The 16,329-nt window shown below is 36.2% G+C and overlaps 2 protein-coding genes and 1 long non-coding RNA gene across 4 annotated transcripts in view; all 3 read left to right on the forward strand.

The window, feature by feature from the left end:
• Nucleotides 1-1,762: 1,762 nt before the first annotated feature.
• Nucleotides 1,763-12,730, forward strand: mrs2 (magnesium transporter MRS2). 2 transcript variants are annotated; one of them, XR_014200731.1, is made up of 11 exons: nucleotides 1,763-2,428; nucleotides 2,717-2,753; nucleotides 7,014-7,126; nucleotides 7,306-7,479; nucleotides 8,873-9,003; nucleotides 9,736-9,852; nucleotides 10,008-10,160; nucleotides 10,989-11,025; nucleotides 11,400-11,517; nucleotides 12,080-12,193; nucleotides 12,285-12,309. XR_014200731.1 is itself a non-coding variant. In XM_082150416.1 (10 exons), the coding sequence occupies exons 1-10, from the start codon at nucleotides 2,147-2,149 to the stop codon at nucleotides 12,354-12,356; spliced, it is 1,311 nt and encodes a 436-aa protein (XP_082006542.1). In that variant the 5' UTR covers nucleotides 1,764-2,146; the 3' UTR covers nucleotides 12,357-12,730. The 2 variants fall into 2 exon arrangements, 1 of the variants encoding a protein (XP_082006542.1); XM_082150416.1 differs by lacking the exon at nucleotides 10,989-11,025 and having other exon boundaries at nucleotides 1,764-2,428; nucleotides 12,285-12,730.
• Nucleotides 3,917-6,343, forward strand: LOC309484276. The gene is made up of 2 exons (XR_014200811.1): nucleotides 3,917-4,152; nucleotides 4,340-6,343. It is a non-coding gene; the product is annotated as an uncharacterized lncRNA (long non-coding RNA).
• A 1,669-nt stretch (nucleotides 12,731-14,399) lies between the features above and the next one.
• LOC309484206 (syndecan-2-A-like) overlaps nucleotides 14,400-16,329 on the forward strand; it is a 28,710-nt gene continuing 26,780 nt past the window's right edge. The window contains exon 1 of the mRNA XM_082150489.1: nucleotides 14,400-14,709. Within this exon, the coding sequence (XP_082006615.1) occupies nucleotides 14,650-14,709 (60 nt within the window). The 5' untranslated portion in view covers nucleotides 14,400-14,649. The remainder of the gene's footprint in view (nucleotides 14,710-16,329) is intronic.

The raw sequence follows: 16,329 nt of genomic DNA on the forward strand, positions 1-16,329 counted from the left end.
AACAATTCCCCATCGTAAGTACACATTGATGGCCTAAGACACGAAACGAGCGGTTTGTGTGAGAAAACGAACAGTATTTATATCGTTTTTACCTCTTGTACACAGCCACGTCCAAGTGATCTGAGAGCGCGGGCAGGTATAGATATCTACAATAGAAGTCGCCTTGGCTACTGCAGTTCATTGGAACGAAACCGTAGCCAAGGCGACATCTAGTGTATCTATACCCGCCCGCGCTCTCAGATCACTTGGACGTAGCTGTGTACAAGAGGTAAAAAGGATATAAATACTGTTCGTTTTCTCACACAAACCGCTCGTTTCGTGTCTTAGGCCATCAATGTGTACTTACGATGGGGAATTGTTTAATTTGGACGATGGGGAATTGTTTTAATTTGGACTCTGTGCATGCTCTTTGAGATAGTGACCATAGACCTGCATTATATGACTGACAGACAAGTACGGTTTGACCTAAAAATATAAAAATTGAAACTACTGCGGAAAAAAAGACACCTACATCTTGGATGCCCTTGAGGTAAGCTAAAACATACCAAAATTGAATTTCAAAGTGAACTATCCCTTTAAAAAAACATCCAGTAATGCCAAAATATCACTCCCTTCTCAAACATTTTTTAACGAGTCCACCCCCACATTTAATTATTAGAATTTTTTTATTAATTAAAAGGCAAATATAAGTAAATAATAAAAAAGAGATGCACAAGCAAAATAACAGTACTCAATAATTTATTGTTTACATTTATGCATTTAGCAGACGCTTACAAAAGAGGAACAAAAGCACTACATCAAAGACCCAGCAATATTTGTAATATACATACAATGTGTATTAGATAACTTTAGGAAGCTGAAGAGGAGTAATGCAGAGAAGATTAGTAAAGTTTAGTTAAATGCAGAGAAGATAAGTTAAATTGTTAAGTCTTTAATGTAAAATAATGTGTTTATAAAGTTCATTATGCAAGTTATTTCTTGATCCAGGGAACATGCAGCTTTTTAAAGATTTCTTATGGAACATAAATAGGCAACTAGAACAAAACCAAACAAAGTTTGCACTGTAGCATAAATTCATAAAAAAAAAAAAAAGTTATGTATGCGAATGTGTGCTATTGAAAATTTGCTAGCAAAATAAATAAATTACCTGTACATTCAAGACCTTTGTCGTCTTTGTTTTTATAATAATATAATAGTCTATAATATAATATAATATAATATAATAATATACAACAGACAGTATTTAACTTAATATTTGCAGCAACAAAATTCTAAATAATAAAGAAATGAAAAAAAAAAAGTTAATTTATTTTTGAAAATGGGTACTAATATTTTTGTTATTGCATTTTCAAGTCAGGTTTGATAAAGCGTGCAGCTTTAAAGGGATAGTTCACCCAAAAATGAAAATTTTGTCATTTATTCACCATCAAGCTGTTCCAAACCTGCATGAGTTTCTTTGTTTTGTTGAACACAAAAAGTATTTTGAAGAATGTTGGTAACCAGACAGTTTTGCCCATTGACTTCCATAATGGGAAAAAATACTATGGAAGTCAATGGCTACCGTCAACAGTCTGGTTACCAATAGTCTTTAAAATATCTTCTTTTGTGTTCAACAGAACAAAGAAACTCATACAATTTTGGATCAACATAAGGGTGAGGAAATGATGACAGAATTTAAATTTTCTGGTGAACTATCTCTTTAACGGCGTCGTGCGTGACGTCACTACACATAACTGCCGACCATTGGAGCGACAGCGAGCGCGTGCTGTATGCATTGCCTCACGTCATCAACAGTTTCCGAAAACATGCCGTTCAGCCACTGTTGATAAAGTCAGCAACTCGCTGAACTATTCCTGCACTTATGTGTTCGTATACCAAATACATTACGAGCTAATAGTAAAACGGAGATACCTGCGGATGCGAGTTTGCAGGACAGCTAAATACATCAAACCAGGAGGGTTCTTTCTTCCTTTTTATAACCGGGATTTCGGAGATGTTGTTCTTTACTTTGACAACTAATACATAATAGCAACATAATCGGGTTTAAATGGAGTTATAGTAAGACCAAAGCTAGTGTGTCATATCGCACAGTAACCTCACCTGGGTGTCGGGCTAAAATGGACTTTTAACTCAAGTGTTTTAAAATATGGAGCCATGTTTGAGGTCTCTGTGTCGAGAGAGTCTCAGAAAAGTGTCGATGAAATGCTGGACATGGAGATCCGTGAAGTGCTCAAGATCATCTTTCAAACGCCCTCTTACAGCAGCGTGTGGACGGACACATCACAGCACTCTTCTGCTGAGAGCTCAGGGACCCTGTAGCACAACACGAGGAACACATTTATTTCTGTTGCCAGACTTCTCCTGTCGCCAAAGAGCCACGGATGCATCCCAGGCAGCCCTGTCTAGTGTTGCTCCAGTGTTTGTTGTGGTAAGACAAACATTTGTCCATCTTTTAGTGTTAATCACACACTGTATCCCTCGGTTTCACAGACGAGGCTTCAGCTAGTCCCAGACTAAAATGCATGTTTGAGCTGAAAGCAACTTGCACTGACACATCTTAAAATACGTCAATGACAATGCTATAAGAGCCACTTAAATGCCCTAATTGAACTAAGGCCTTATCCTGGCTTAATCTAAGCCCTGTCTGTGAAACCGGGCCGTTATGATTAGAAGGTCATTCACTCACTTTTACTAAATTTGCGTTCTCATTTAACAGATGAAATTTGAGCGTGATGGGAATGTGACATCATTTGGTGAGTTGGATGCTTTTCACAAACTAAAATGTGCAAAATGTTAATATTTTACAGGTATGAAATTCGGTACATACATGTAAGGACCCAATACCTACAAAAATGTCTCTTGGAGCGTAGTCCTAAACACAACAGGAAGTCAGCTATTTTGAACTTCCTCTCAGATTTTGTGCAGTTTTTGGCATTTCCTGATGTTGTACTTTAACGAACTCCTCCTACAGTTTTGATCTGATCCTCTTCAAATTTGGTGAGTGTAATCTTAAGGCCTTTGCGACGTTAAATTGCGAAGATCTTGAGTTTTCGTCGAAGGGTGTGCCCTCGGCGGCCTGACAAACGTACACCCAATTTCGATGTATGCATGATCAGATAAGTTCAATATTAATGTTGCTTGCAGTTTCGATGTTGCTAGGCAACCACTAACAGCCTGCAGTAACTCAGGCATACAATATCCAATCTGCCCCAAACTTCACATGTTTGATAAGAGTCCTGTCCTGAACACATGACCATGCTCATATTTGGTTATAGCAATAGCGCCACCTGCTGGTAGCAGGAAGTGTGGCAAATACAAATTACCTTGACTTAAGGCCAATTTATACTTCTGCGTCGGGTGCGCGTAGAAGGTACGGCGTAGCATACGCATTGACGTGTACCATACGTCGTACCCTTCGCCGTACCCTGACGCGCACCTCCTCAAAATTGTAACTACGCGTCGCGGCGACGCGGACCGCAAGATCTGTGATTGGTCGGCTGGATAGCATCGCGTTTCCTCCTACCCATTTCCGGAATGATTTTCTGCACTCTGCACCGCCCGCCCGCCATTTTTAAATTCCGAAGATCAGTGAAGAGCCATGGAAATAAACCAAGTGACCGAGAGATTGCTTGAAGAAGTGCGGAAATACAGCAATCTGTATGACTCCTTCAGTCGCCATTGCTCGTAGAAACCTAAACTCAAAACAGCCGCGAGGAATGTAAACACAGTGGAACTGGAACATTAAAACCCACCCGCGCCAACTAGCGTTTCGGCGGTGTAACTGCAGAGCAACACAGACATTCGCAGAAGTATAAATGCTCACGACGGCGTCGCCTACGTGCGTAGCCTACGACGTACACTACGGCGTACACTCGACGCAGAAGTATAAATTGGCCTTTAGTCCTCCTATATTTACATACTGCCCACCATGCTCTGTTTTCCAAAAGGTGGCGGTGGCACGGATGTGAGGGCCCTTTTCATCGCTGCTTGCAGCTTTAATTATTATTATTATTATTATATATATTATTATAATTTTTTATTATTATAATGTTTTTATTTTTTATGGAGAAATTAATTTCAGTGCAATGCATTTACTAATAAATTATATTTGAAAGATACGCTCTTACACGCAAAAGTTGTGAACTCCTATATGTTTCATGGAAAATACTATTTTCACAAACAAAAATGTGCAAAATTTAAAGCTACACTGTGTATGATTTTCTCCCATCTAGCAGTGAAATTGTTTATGACTACCAACTGTATATTACTTTCTAGCCCCTCCCATTCCGAGGGCGTTTAAACTCCTACGGTGGCCGTATTAATTCAAATCTGCCGGCAGTCGCGAGTAATCTCCCCCTCGCATTCGTCACGGTGCCACTGAGTGTAAAAACGCGAAAGGCGAAGCTTGAATTTCCAGGTATGTCCCTCTTTGGCTAATGTATTTTCAAGATGGAGGCGCAACATGGCTGCCGCCATTCGAACGACTCGCTTGTCACTGATTCTTGAGAGTCGGGACAAAACACGTTTTAAAAAACTTTTTAAAAAAATACACACTATATCAATTAGAGTTATATGTTTCTGCAGAGAAAGGTCTTAGCTATTTAACCATGTAAAGGAACAGGTTCTAAATAAAAACACATTTTTAACAAATAAACATGTTTCCCTTCAGAACTGGATTTGTGTCAACTCCGTCAGACACACTAAAAAGTATACAATTTTAATTCTTCAAATCAAACAAGAATCTAAAGTTCTGAAGTATATTGTAATAGTGTTTAGTTACTCTGATATGTAAAAAAAATACAATATATAAACTTAAGTTGTGATTTCACACTTTTTCAAACTTTGATTTTAATTTCAATATTGTAAAAACAAATTCCTTAAATAAATAAAACATAAGAGGATGTAGATCAGATGGTCCTTTATTACAAAAACAACATAAACTGAAGGAAGAATATTTTTTTCCCCAAAAAAATTTACAAAAACATACGAAGATCTGACGGTGTTGATGAAAAACTGACGGTGTTGACAAAAAATGTTTGAATGTTTTACCTCAGATTTGTGAAATGTTCACCTGTTTTTCATGATATGTTCTGACAATAAAGAGTAGTTTAAAACCACAATTAACACTCTGTTTTCTACATCTTTCACTTAGGAGCAAAAATCTGCCTTTAAACTTTAAAGAAATAAAGATTTGACATTTATCGTGATAATTATCGATATCGACTGATATTAAAAAAAATTATCGGGATATTTTTTTTGGGCCATATCGCCCAGCCCTACACTGGCTTCTCATTTCTCTATCTCTGTCTCTACATATATAAATATATTAAAGTGCTGGCAAAGTTACACGTTACACAATAATAAGCAGACCACTGCCTGCCCGTTCTCTACAAGTCAGATGCGTACGGTTAAATAATGTAATGCATGCTATGTATGTGCATTTATGTGTAAATAAAACCCTGAAATAACAGTTTAACCCTTCACTATATTCACAAATAATATTATATTCGCACATTAAGAGGTTATTGGTGGATTTGTCAACTCCGTCAGCTTACAGGTCAACTCCGTCAGACATAGAACCTGACGGAGTTGACGTCTGACGGAGTTGACGTAAGGGCATGTATTTTCCTGCCAAAACATGTATTGTACACTGCAGCTAGGTAGTTTATCCTCAGTTGCTAGATGTCCCAATAACCTCACTAAAATGCTTAAATTCAATCCACTATGGTTTAAAAAAAAGTATCTTAACAGAAAGATGGTATTGACATGGTGCAGCTGTGACCATAGGAATATTGACATTGTTTGTCTAAAATATATAAAAAATGTAAAATGTACCAGAGCATGTGTGGTAGTGCTGCATTCACCACAGGCAGGGAGATGAAAAGGGGTCCTCAGGGATATAGCTGACCATGCTATTTCCTGATTTAAAGAGCTTTATGAAAAAATCTGACGGAGTTGACAGAAACTGAGGACACAACTTTAATAGGCAGATTTTTATAGAAAATATTGTTTGATGTTCACTCCATGCATTGTTTTTTATATTTATATCCCTTATTTTTTATTTGATATATATGTTTTCATAATTGTAGAGCTTTTTAAAAGTTTTTTGGGATGGTTAATATTGTGACCTCTTGCTGAGGACAAGTGCAATAACATGGACCTTCTAACCACAGACCATACATTTAAACAAATTTTCCCCAAAAAGATAAAAAGGGTTATTCTAAAAATCAGATAGGTATATAGAATTCCTTTAGATTTAACTTTGTAAGTATGTCAATCATGATGAATTTCTTAATTTTTGCTATAAATTAGACTTTTCTATGTGGGACATGTTTTGTCCCGACTCTCAAGAATCAGTGTTGTATGAATTCTAAATGGCAGATTCTACCCTTACGAGAATACTTGATTAGTTGGTAGAAGTAATTACACATTAATGAGCACATATCATTTTGAAAGAACAAACTGTTTTTTGCTAAGAATCAACTTAAAAAATTACACAGTGTAGCTTTAACAATATTTAACAATAGAGAGAATAATTTGATAAGTTGTTAATGCTTATTATCACATAAAAAAGGAAATATTATACAATTTTATGGAGAAATTCTTGCAATGCCTCTACAAGGCCTCAAGGCCTCATCCCCCAATATTATGAATCTTGAATATTTGCTTTTGGGTAAAAAAAAAAAAAAAAACAATTTTTTGGGTTCTTTTTTTTTCAAGAATATTTTATTTATATTGTTAAATTGTGTATTTTGTAATTAATCTTGTTTATTATCAACCACCTATTTCACTCTGTTCAATTTTAAATATGTTAAACAATGTGTTTTTTAATTAATTTTGTGTATTATCTACCCTGTTTTAATGTTTTAACATTCAATTAATTCTTTAGAGAGAGAGAGAAAGAGAAAGAGAAAGCGTCCTCCTGTTTTTAATTCTGTTCATTAATGTTTAATGGCCAAAATTTGCCATGTTAGATTTTTATCAATGGATCTGGGTCTTATTCTGTTCTCTAGAAAAGAAGAAGACTGAATTGTATCAGGAGCTTAGTTTGCAGGCGAGAGATCTGAGATTCCAGCACTTAACAAGTATTACGGCCCGGAACAATGCCATCATCATACGCATGGAGGTATGGACACACGTCATCACACTCAGAGCTTCTGAAGATTGTTTCATAAACATAAAAGATGATCTTTATCTTATACTTAATACCAAATACAATAAATATTCTAAAGATGAAACTCGATTTGTCTTTGGAAATTGAATTTTAAATTATAAAGTGTTTTTCCCCCTTTTTTTTATGTGTAGTCCATGAAGGCAGTGGTCACCCCGGAGTGTTTACTGGTGCTGGATTTCCGTGGTCTTGGCCTGGAGAAATGGCTGGTGTTAGAACTTGGGCCACAGTTGGCGGGAGATGGAAATTTGGCTACTTACTCCCTGCCCTTTGAGTTCAGAGCTCTGGAAGCCATTCTACAACACAGGGTGAGTATTTAAAGTAATTTATTTTTATTAATAAATAACAATAATAGTATATGCACTACTGTTCAACATTTTGGGCTTGATAAGGTTTAAAAAAAGAAAGAAAAGAAATTAATACTTCTCTTCAGCTAGGATATTAAATTGATCAAAAGGGACAGTAAATATGTTCATGTTACAAAATATTTACTTTTCAAATAAATGTTCTTTTGAACTTTCTGTTCTTCTAAGGATCCTGTAAAAAACATGGTTTGCACAATATTGTTTTCAAGATTAATAATGATAAATGTTATTTAAGCACTAAATCACAATATTAGACTGATTTCTGAAGGATTGTGTGACTGAAGTAATGGCTGCTGAAAATTCCGCTTTTTTAAAATAAAATTTTTAAATATATTAAAATGAAAAACAGTTATATTAGTGTTAAAAATATTTTACAATATTATCGTTTTTACTTAGCCTGGTTAAAACCAGAACATTCTCAGTAGTAACTGAGTTATGGTCTGGCAAAGCTCCATTAATAACTCATTTCCAAAGGGGCGTCACCAACGGACGTCGCTCAAATGCCTCTGGGCTCAATTGGATAGACATAAAACCAATCAGAGCGATCGTCATCGTGTAAAGCCATATGCTGCGTCCCAATTCGAATAAGTTACACTACGCCATAAAAGTATGTACTCTTTTTGTGAAGAAAAGGTTTTTACTTTTGAATGTGTAGCAAAAAAGTAGGCACTTTTTGGGACATACTACTTCGTCATCTTTATCGGACGGATCTGTCGCGTGCATCCTGTCACGTAAACTGCCCTGTCAATCATCTTGTCACAGTTAAAATCCTCTATTAAATCGAATTTAATTTCCTACCGTTTCAGAGAGAAATGTAGTAGCACGTTCATCTGCCAGTGGGTCTTTCATGGAGACTGTCTTCATGTGTTTGCAATTTGAATATAATAATGCATTTAAAAGTTGAACGGACGTTGCTCAAATGCCTCTGGGCTAAAACCAATCAGAGCGATCGTCATCGTGTAAAGCCCGCCCCAACGTTTCTGATTGGTGCCGCGATTTCGACGGATTAGAAATGGGCTTGAATGAGCTTTTTGCCAGACTACTTGCAGAGCAAATCTAAATTTGCCGGAAGTTGTCTGGGTTTTCCCAGGCTAGTTTTTACTGTATTTTTGAATGAATGAATCTATGTATCATAAGCATAGATATGTCTGAGTTTGTTATGATATCTGGTGATCATCATGGCTAGTGTGGAATTGTTTCGTACCGCAGTCTGATCTTTGTCCATGTTTTTGTTCTTGGTCTCTGTGTCTACTTGATTATTTGTCCATGTTTGTATGACTATGTGTAATCATGTGTTGTTGCATGTTTATATGGGTAAGCATGTGTTTTGGCACAGGTGAATTTGCTGCAGATGCGACTGAATGAAGTTCAGCCTCAGGTTCTGGATTGTCTGGAGTCGTTGGTCGACCCAAAGCTCCTCTCTGCCGACCGAAGCAAACTCCATTTGCTCCTGCTTAATAGCAAGAGGTGAGTTCATTAACTTCATTAAAAAGCTGCTCTAAAAGCCTTTCCCTAGCCATGCTGTTGTTTAGAACATTATGTTCCCAAATGCAAGAGGCATTTAACTACACAATTAAGAACATTACTTTCTTATTAGCTAATCTTAATGAAAGATCGCTATAACATAATATGAAGGGGTAATTGCTATTAAGCTTATCCAGAGTTATAAAATGATTGTTTTGTTGTGTTTTTCTTGTGTTAATTAGGGATGAGTCAGGATAGTCGACTCGACCGTATAACATCTGATTAGGTTGTTAGTAATGTCCCCTAGTGAGTTTATCTAGTTTTTCTTGTCTTTGTATCTGTAATATATATATTTTTGTGGTGGTGATTTGAAAGAGAATGCTTGCTGTGTTTGCGCTTAAGTATTTTTATAGTTTTTGTGGTATTTGTGGCTTCCAAGTTGTCTTGTCAGTTTTGAAAATATGTAGTTTTGCTCATCACTAGGGTTAATAAAAAGTGCCTGAAATTGAACAGTCTCTGATAGTATCTAAATAGGGCTGCCCGATGTTGGAAAATAATGGCATGGCGAAATGATGGATATTCTCACATCTCATTATTATTAGGTAATATGTTCTCTGTGTGGTAGAAAATGATTTTAAAGTCATTGCAGTGTTTCTTTTAGAGTGGAAGCTTTGAAGTAACATGATCTATCATTTTCTTTGAGAGAAAAAAAACTGGCTTTTTATCTCCCTGCAGCCTTTCAGAGCTAGAGACGGACATTAGAATGTTTAAAGAGAGTCTGCTAAAAATCCTGGATGAGGATGAACTGATAGATGAACTCTGTGTCACCAAGTGGAGCGACCCGCAAGTGTTGTAGGTGACATCACAGAATTCAACTTCATAGCAACACATTTACATGTACACAAATATTCTTGGTGTCAGTGTAAATATCTGATAATTGTTGTGTGGGTCTTTTATCTGCTGGTGTGCCTGTGTTTGTATGTGGGTATGTGTTCACATGGAGCCAGTGAGGAGAGTAGTCTGGGTATAGATCACGCTGAAGAGATGGAGTTACTGCTGGAGAATTACTTCATGCAAGCAGAGGAGCTTGGCAACAAAGCCAGAGAACTGAAAGACCTCATCGATGACTCTGAAAGCGTCATCTTCATTAACCTGGATAGGTACACCAGCGGCAACCACATCTTCTATAATGCCATTTTTAACTGCTCTAGGGCTGTACCTCATGATGCAATACACATCAAGAGACTGTACATATGTCTCAGTCAGAGCATGTGAGCGAAGCGGGGATATTTCTAAGGATTCCGCTCCTCTAGCTCAACCCAGAATGCTCTTTCTGATATGCTGGTTCGAGAATATGTGAAATTAATCAATAGGTCCAAGGTTATGGAGTTCAAATATTGTTTTATTGAAATTAAACCTAAATGCACAGTAAACATCAAAGTTAAGAACGAAGAAGGAGAGGATATTGAAAGGGAGTGTGGAGAAACTGAGTTAGCAAAGATTAATTGTGTGATATAACCTACTAACAGCGAAGTTCTTTTTCGTTTTTTGCTAATGGATAAAAAGAAGTTTGAAATACCAAACTTCCCGACACCATTCACACAGATGCGAGTGCCATTTAGATGAATATGTAAATATTCATAACATAAATATCAATAACAAAATAAATGTGCAACAAAAATGACAGCAGTGAGAAAACAGCAGTTAAGAAAGCATCTGATCATAGTGGTGTGAATATGTTTGTGCAATTCGACACTATCCAGTCATGTAACGTCAGGTTTATTTATATTTAATTAATAAAATAATGCTTTAAATTATCAGGCATTGCTCAATTTTGGCCTATTTTTCTTCTATCATTTGTCTTCTTTCAGACTTGTAGAAAGTGCACATCCAAAATACGCATTTTAATGTTATTTTATTACACTTTATCTATTTGTGTCTGTAGATTTCATTGCAATGCATGTCTTTTAAAGGCTATTTTCTTCCAGAAATCTCCCCTTCAGCAGCACTTACATGCTTTGTAAGGTTTGTCCATATACCATTCACCTGATTTATATTACATTTTATTCCTAAAAACATGGTGAACATGTTTTTTCCCTGCAGTGATAAAAAAAGATATCCAAAATTACCTCTATAAAAACCTTTAACTGTAATATGTCATCAAAATTAAACAAAAGTTTTGAACCTGGCTTCATCCAATATAAAAATTTCTGTTCTGAAGAATGTATGAAAATTATTGCCAGCTTAATTTGATAATGCATATTTAATCATAACATATTGAAAATTTGTAATACAAAACATTTGTTTTAATGTACTGTGATTTATCAACTGGGGGAAGTATGGTAATATCGGTTAGTTCACCTATTCACCTGCGTGGTCTTGCCTTAAATTGTCTTTAGCCATCGGAATGTCATGATGCGCCTGAACCTCCAGCTCACCATGGGAACCTTCTCCCTCTCCTTATTTGGTCTGATGGGTGTGGCTTTTGGAATGAATTTAGAATCTTCCTTTGAAGAGGTTGGTACCGTTTTTCTACAGTTTACCGTTTTATTACTGTTTACCGTTTTACTTCAGTGTTATAGCCAGCATTGTGTGCAGTGTTATCAATCTGAAAGTCTCGCATTGCCAGACCTTCAGACTGACGGCAGAAGCTCTGAACTCCATAACAGCTTTCATTGACCAAGGACTGCCCAGAGGCTGTATAACTGACATATAAACATATGTAAAAATGTAGAGTCGATGTCCCTACATTAAACTCTTGGACACTTTTTAAAGAGTCTATACCGCAGACTTCACATATTTAACATACTTTTGAAAGTCCAGTATTTTTATTGATCTTTGTAAGCACTCATTGTCAGTTGTCAACACACCGGCTTAGTTTAAAGAATGTTTAACAGTTTCCCGGAAATACTGTAGAATTCAACCAATCAGATGACGCTTTAAACTCCCGAAGTGTTTCCAACAGGCTGAGACTATCTGTCTGACTGAGAACATGTTGTTTATTGACCCACACTGATTTGTGTGTGTGTGTGTGTGTGTGTGTGTGTGTGTGTGTGTGTGTGTGTGTGTGTGTGTGTAGGACCCACGTGTGTTTTGGTTAGTGACCGGGTTAATGTTCCTGGGCAGTGGACTAATCTGGAGAAGACTTCTCTCTTTCCTGGGCCGACACTTAGAACCCAGCTCTCCACCTCCTGTGCGTAATACAACACTCCATGTGTACTTTGCAACAGCTCTACAACTTTATAGTGATGATTGTAACTTTCTTTTTTTTTTTCTTTTGACAGATTCCCCCTGTTTGGAGGAAAAACCATATTGGCACCTTAAAAGGAACAGACGTTAAACCTGGAATTAGATGATAGTGTGACTGCTACGCTTTCAATATCTTTTCCCCCTCCTTCTCTGTATCTCCGAATTATATGCTGTATTTTTCACCTTGCTCACCTCAGTCTAATTTAAAATCACATTTAACTATTCAGGTCCTTTGTGGTATCATGTTGACAGTTTTTATCTTGCTATGTGACATTTGTCTTGAAGTATATTTTGGGATAATCCCTCTATTTATTGTTGTGAATATTTTAATGACATAATGATCTGATATCTTTTATTGACTGTAAAGTGTCTGACATACTTTCAAAGAGCAAAATGATCTGCCACTAACTCAGATTCCCTCGTTACCCTTTAAAAAAACAGATGTTTATGAATATATAACTTTAATAAAACATTAAAAACATGTATTTGTTGTGTGTTCTTTATTTTAGGGATTTAGAATAAAAAATCTGATGTTTTTGCAGCACTAAAACACTCGTGTATACATTATTCAAATTTAGATTTTTAATTAAAATGCTCTGAACCTATATTTGCATAAAAGTGCTCAATAAAAGAAGTGTATAATGCTTTATGTAAAGTGTGCTTGTATTTTGTGTGCTTATATCGTGCAGAACAGCAGGGGGAGACAAACTCCCACTCAGAAAATATTCACTCAGATAGGTTGTATGTCCCAGAAGGTGATATTACGAACATTATCTTACTAATGAAAACTGAAAATAATACAATCTACAGTAAAAGATGAAACGTGTTTTGAACAGAATTGTTTTAAATTTTCTTAGAAATAACCAATGTTGGGTAAGTTACTCTAAAAAGTCATGAATTAGCTACTAGCTAATTTTATCTTCAGCAGTGTAGGCTACGCTAATTTACTAATTACTCTCTCTAAAAAGTATTGCATTACTTATTATAAATTATGTTCTAATTCCCACATTAACCTTGACCAGTTGAAAAATACAAGGATAGACATGAAACTGCTCTTTTTAATTCTTTCAAATAAATAATATCAAATTCTATAAATTATTCTTGAATTGACCAAGGTTACATTAAAAACACATTTTATCAGAGTTCAGAGTTCACTCTTCGGCTGGAACTCGGCTTGCATACGGCCGTTACCGGAATCCAGTGATTATAGTTTATAAAGTTATAAATATGGATATTTTTCTTACAAAAGAGCGTCGCTTCACTTAAGAAGGCTTTTATTAACCACCTGGAGCCGTATGGATTGCTTTTATGATGGATGGATGTGCTTTTTTGGGCTTCAAAATCTAAGTTACTTTTCACTCCCATTATAAAGTTTGGAAGAGCCATGATATTTTAATATAACTCAGATTGTGTTTGGCTGAAAGATAAAGTCATATACACCTGGCTTGAGGGTGAGTAAATTATGGGACAATTTTCATTTTTGTGTGAACTAATTTACATTACAAGTAACTATTAAATTACAGAAAATTAATAGTAATCTCTTTTTACTTAAAGTAGCCTAATTAATGATAATGCATTACTTACACCCAAGCACTGGACATGACAATGGTTAAACAACAACCATAGTTTGAGCTAAAATACAATAGGACTGTTATTGTTACTACTCTGTAAAACATAACTAATTTAGGATCTCCTAAGAAGATTTCAGAATCTTTGCCATTTTGTATCCTTTGTTAATGACATTGGTGGCTGATTACCATGTGATTACAGCAACAGCTGTTACAAGCAAATAAACTGAACAATAATAACTATGATAAGCAGTACATTTTATTAAACTTGTAGCACTGCCTGTAATGGCTTTGTAATTGAAATTTTGATTTACAGTACATCATTTATGTAAGATGTTAGATGGTTTCTAGTTGTTTTAAAGCAGTGGGCCGGGGCTCACTAGGGGGCACAGCAAATTTTCTAAAATCACAGTGAGTGAGCTGCACACAGGCACGTTTACTAACGGAAATTACGACAAAAATGATGTTCAGACATGTCAGTCTAGTCCAAGTCCTATTAATCAAGTGTGACGCAAAAATCCTTCCCCGTCTAACATAACACCCCCCTCTCCCCCCTCCCCCCTCCACCCTCTCTACCCTCTCTCTCTCTCGCTGCCTCACATGGACCCGAGACATCAACATCGCATCAACAGACTCTCTCAGTAGTTGCCGTTTGGAAAGGCAAAAGAGAAGTTTGATCAGGTGGATCAAAACGCCAAACATCTCTCGAAAAGGATCTTGCGTTTGTGTTTTAGGTGAAACTGTAAAAGAGACCGAAGAGAGAAGCTGGTTTAAGGAGCGCAGACGAGTGCCATCCACGAATTCTTTCCAAAAGACTTCTTTAAGGGGAATAATGAGGAACATTTGGATATTCCTGACTCTTTCAGCAGCTGTCTGCTTGTCCAGCGACAAGGTGAGTTTGAGTTGAGTTCATGTTGTTTTGTGCGCCGATCTACTATTTGATGATGTACATTCTTCCTATGTGGCATATAATGATAAACATATTGTATGGAGTTGTTACGACAGACATAATGCATATATGTTGCTTATTTTATACTGTTTAATTGATTCTTAACATGCATCTTTTGCTTCAGAAAAAGTGTCAACTTGGTCTTGGGAAGACCTGTAAAGCCCATCATGATCATATTATGAGATTGTTGTAACACCAGCATGATGATGTTATGTAGTAGCCTAGATATTAAAGTGAAAATGCTCATCCTTTTACACGGATGTCCAAACTTCTAAAAAAATTAAGAAAAATTCTTAAAGAGATCCCTGAGAAAGTTACAGAGTACTCTAATGACAATTGCATTTCGATCTCAGAAGAGTCACTTGAACACTTTCTAGTTCTTTATTGGCTTTGATGGTTCCATGAAGAACCTTTAACGTTCATTGAATCTTTCCATTCCACAAAAGGGTTCTTAAGATTTTTTAAGAATTTAAAAAAAAATAAAAAAATGTAGAACTGTTGACTGAAAGGTTCTTTGGGGAACCAAAAATGGTTCTTCTATGGCATCGCTGTCAAAACCCCCTTTTGGAACCTTTATATTTAAAAGTGAAGTTCAATGTCACTTTATAAATGTATTGGTCTTCTGGAGCTCATATTCAGTGTCTCACTGAGACAACCAGCTAATGAACCCTAATCTCCTCCTGAGAGAACTTAATTTCTCAGCCAGTTTTACTCCAGAAATCCAGATGAGTCGACTTATTTCAGTTCTGAAACTGAAAACCACTGTGCGTTGCAAATCAAATTCAGATTAGTCTTGATTCAGTTTCAGAGTTCTGAGCCATTGAAGAGAACAATGGGATTTGGTTTATGCAAAGAATTTCAATTCCTGCTTATTATTGTTCCTCACTGTAAAAAATAATATGATCAATAAGTTATGACAACATAGGTTTTTACATTGCTTTAACTCATCAAATTAAGTTAAGCAGTTTTCAACTTTTTTTATAAGTTCAACAAGATTCAACTCATTTTATGTGATTTAAGTTGAAATGACTTAAACATCCAAGTTGATTGTACTTAGAAATTTAAGGCAGCAACTTTTTTTAATTCTGTGTGCGAACTAGACTGCAAAGCAACGAACGCAGCACATCGATTCCCAATAGCAACACTGCTTTCAAAGTGTTGTCAAGCAAATTTGCAGGTTGCTTCAGGGCGCAGATCTGTATGTGTTAATTACCTTTAGCTCTCAACTGTGATGAAGCCCATTACAAAGAAGCAATAAAATCAAGCCACCGCAGTGTAATTTTACTGGAAGATGTTTGGAATTGTTGAAAGCTTTTGCACAGTTGTTCTAATACCCTGTTTATTGATTTGTTGTGTGAGTGAAGCAACTGCCCTCGTGTTTTCAGAACGTCCTGAAATAAGGTCTTTTTCCCTATCCTTTTTTAACCTTGGCAATGAGTTTACTCTTCAGTTTGACCCTGAGATCCAGTTTTATCAGTGCTAATCATTCATAGTGAGTAAATAGTCTGTTCAGCCTTATTTAAGTATTAGCCAATCTGTTTCAAAAGAGGAAATCTTATTTCA

Source organism: Leuciscus leuciscus, assembly GCF_965113295.1.
Source record: "Leuciscus leuciscus genome assembly, chromosome: 20".
In the NCBI taxonomy this organism is placed as follows: domain Eukaryota; kingdom Metazoa; phylum Chordata; class Actinopteri; order Cypriniformes; family Leuciscidae; genus Leuciscus; species Leuciscus leuciscus.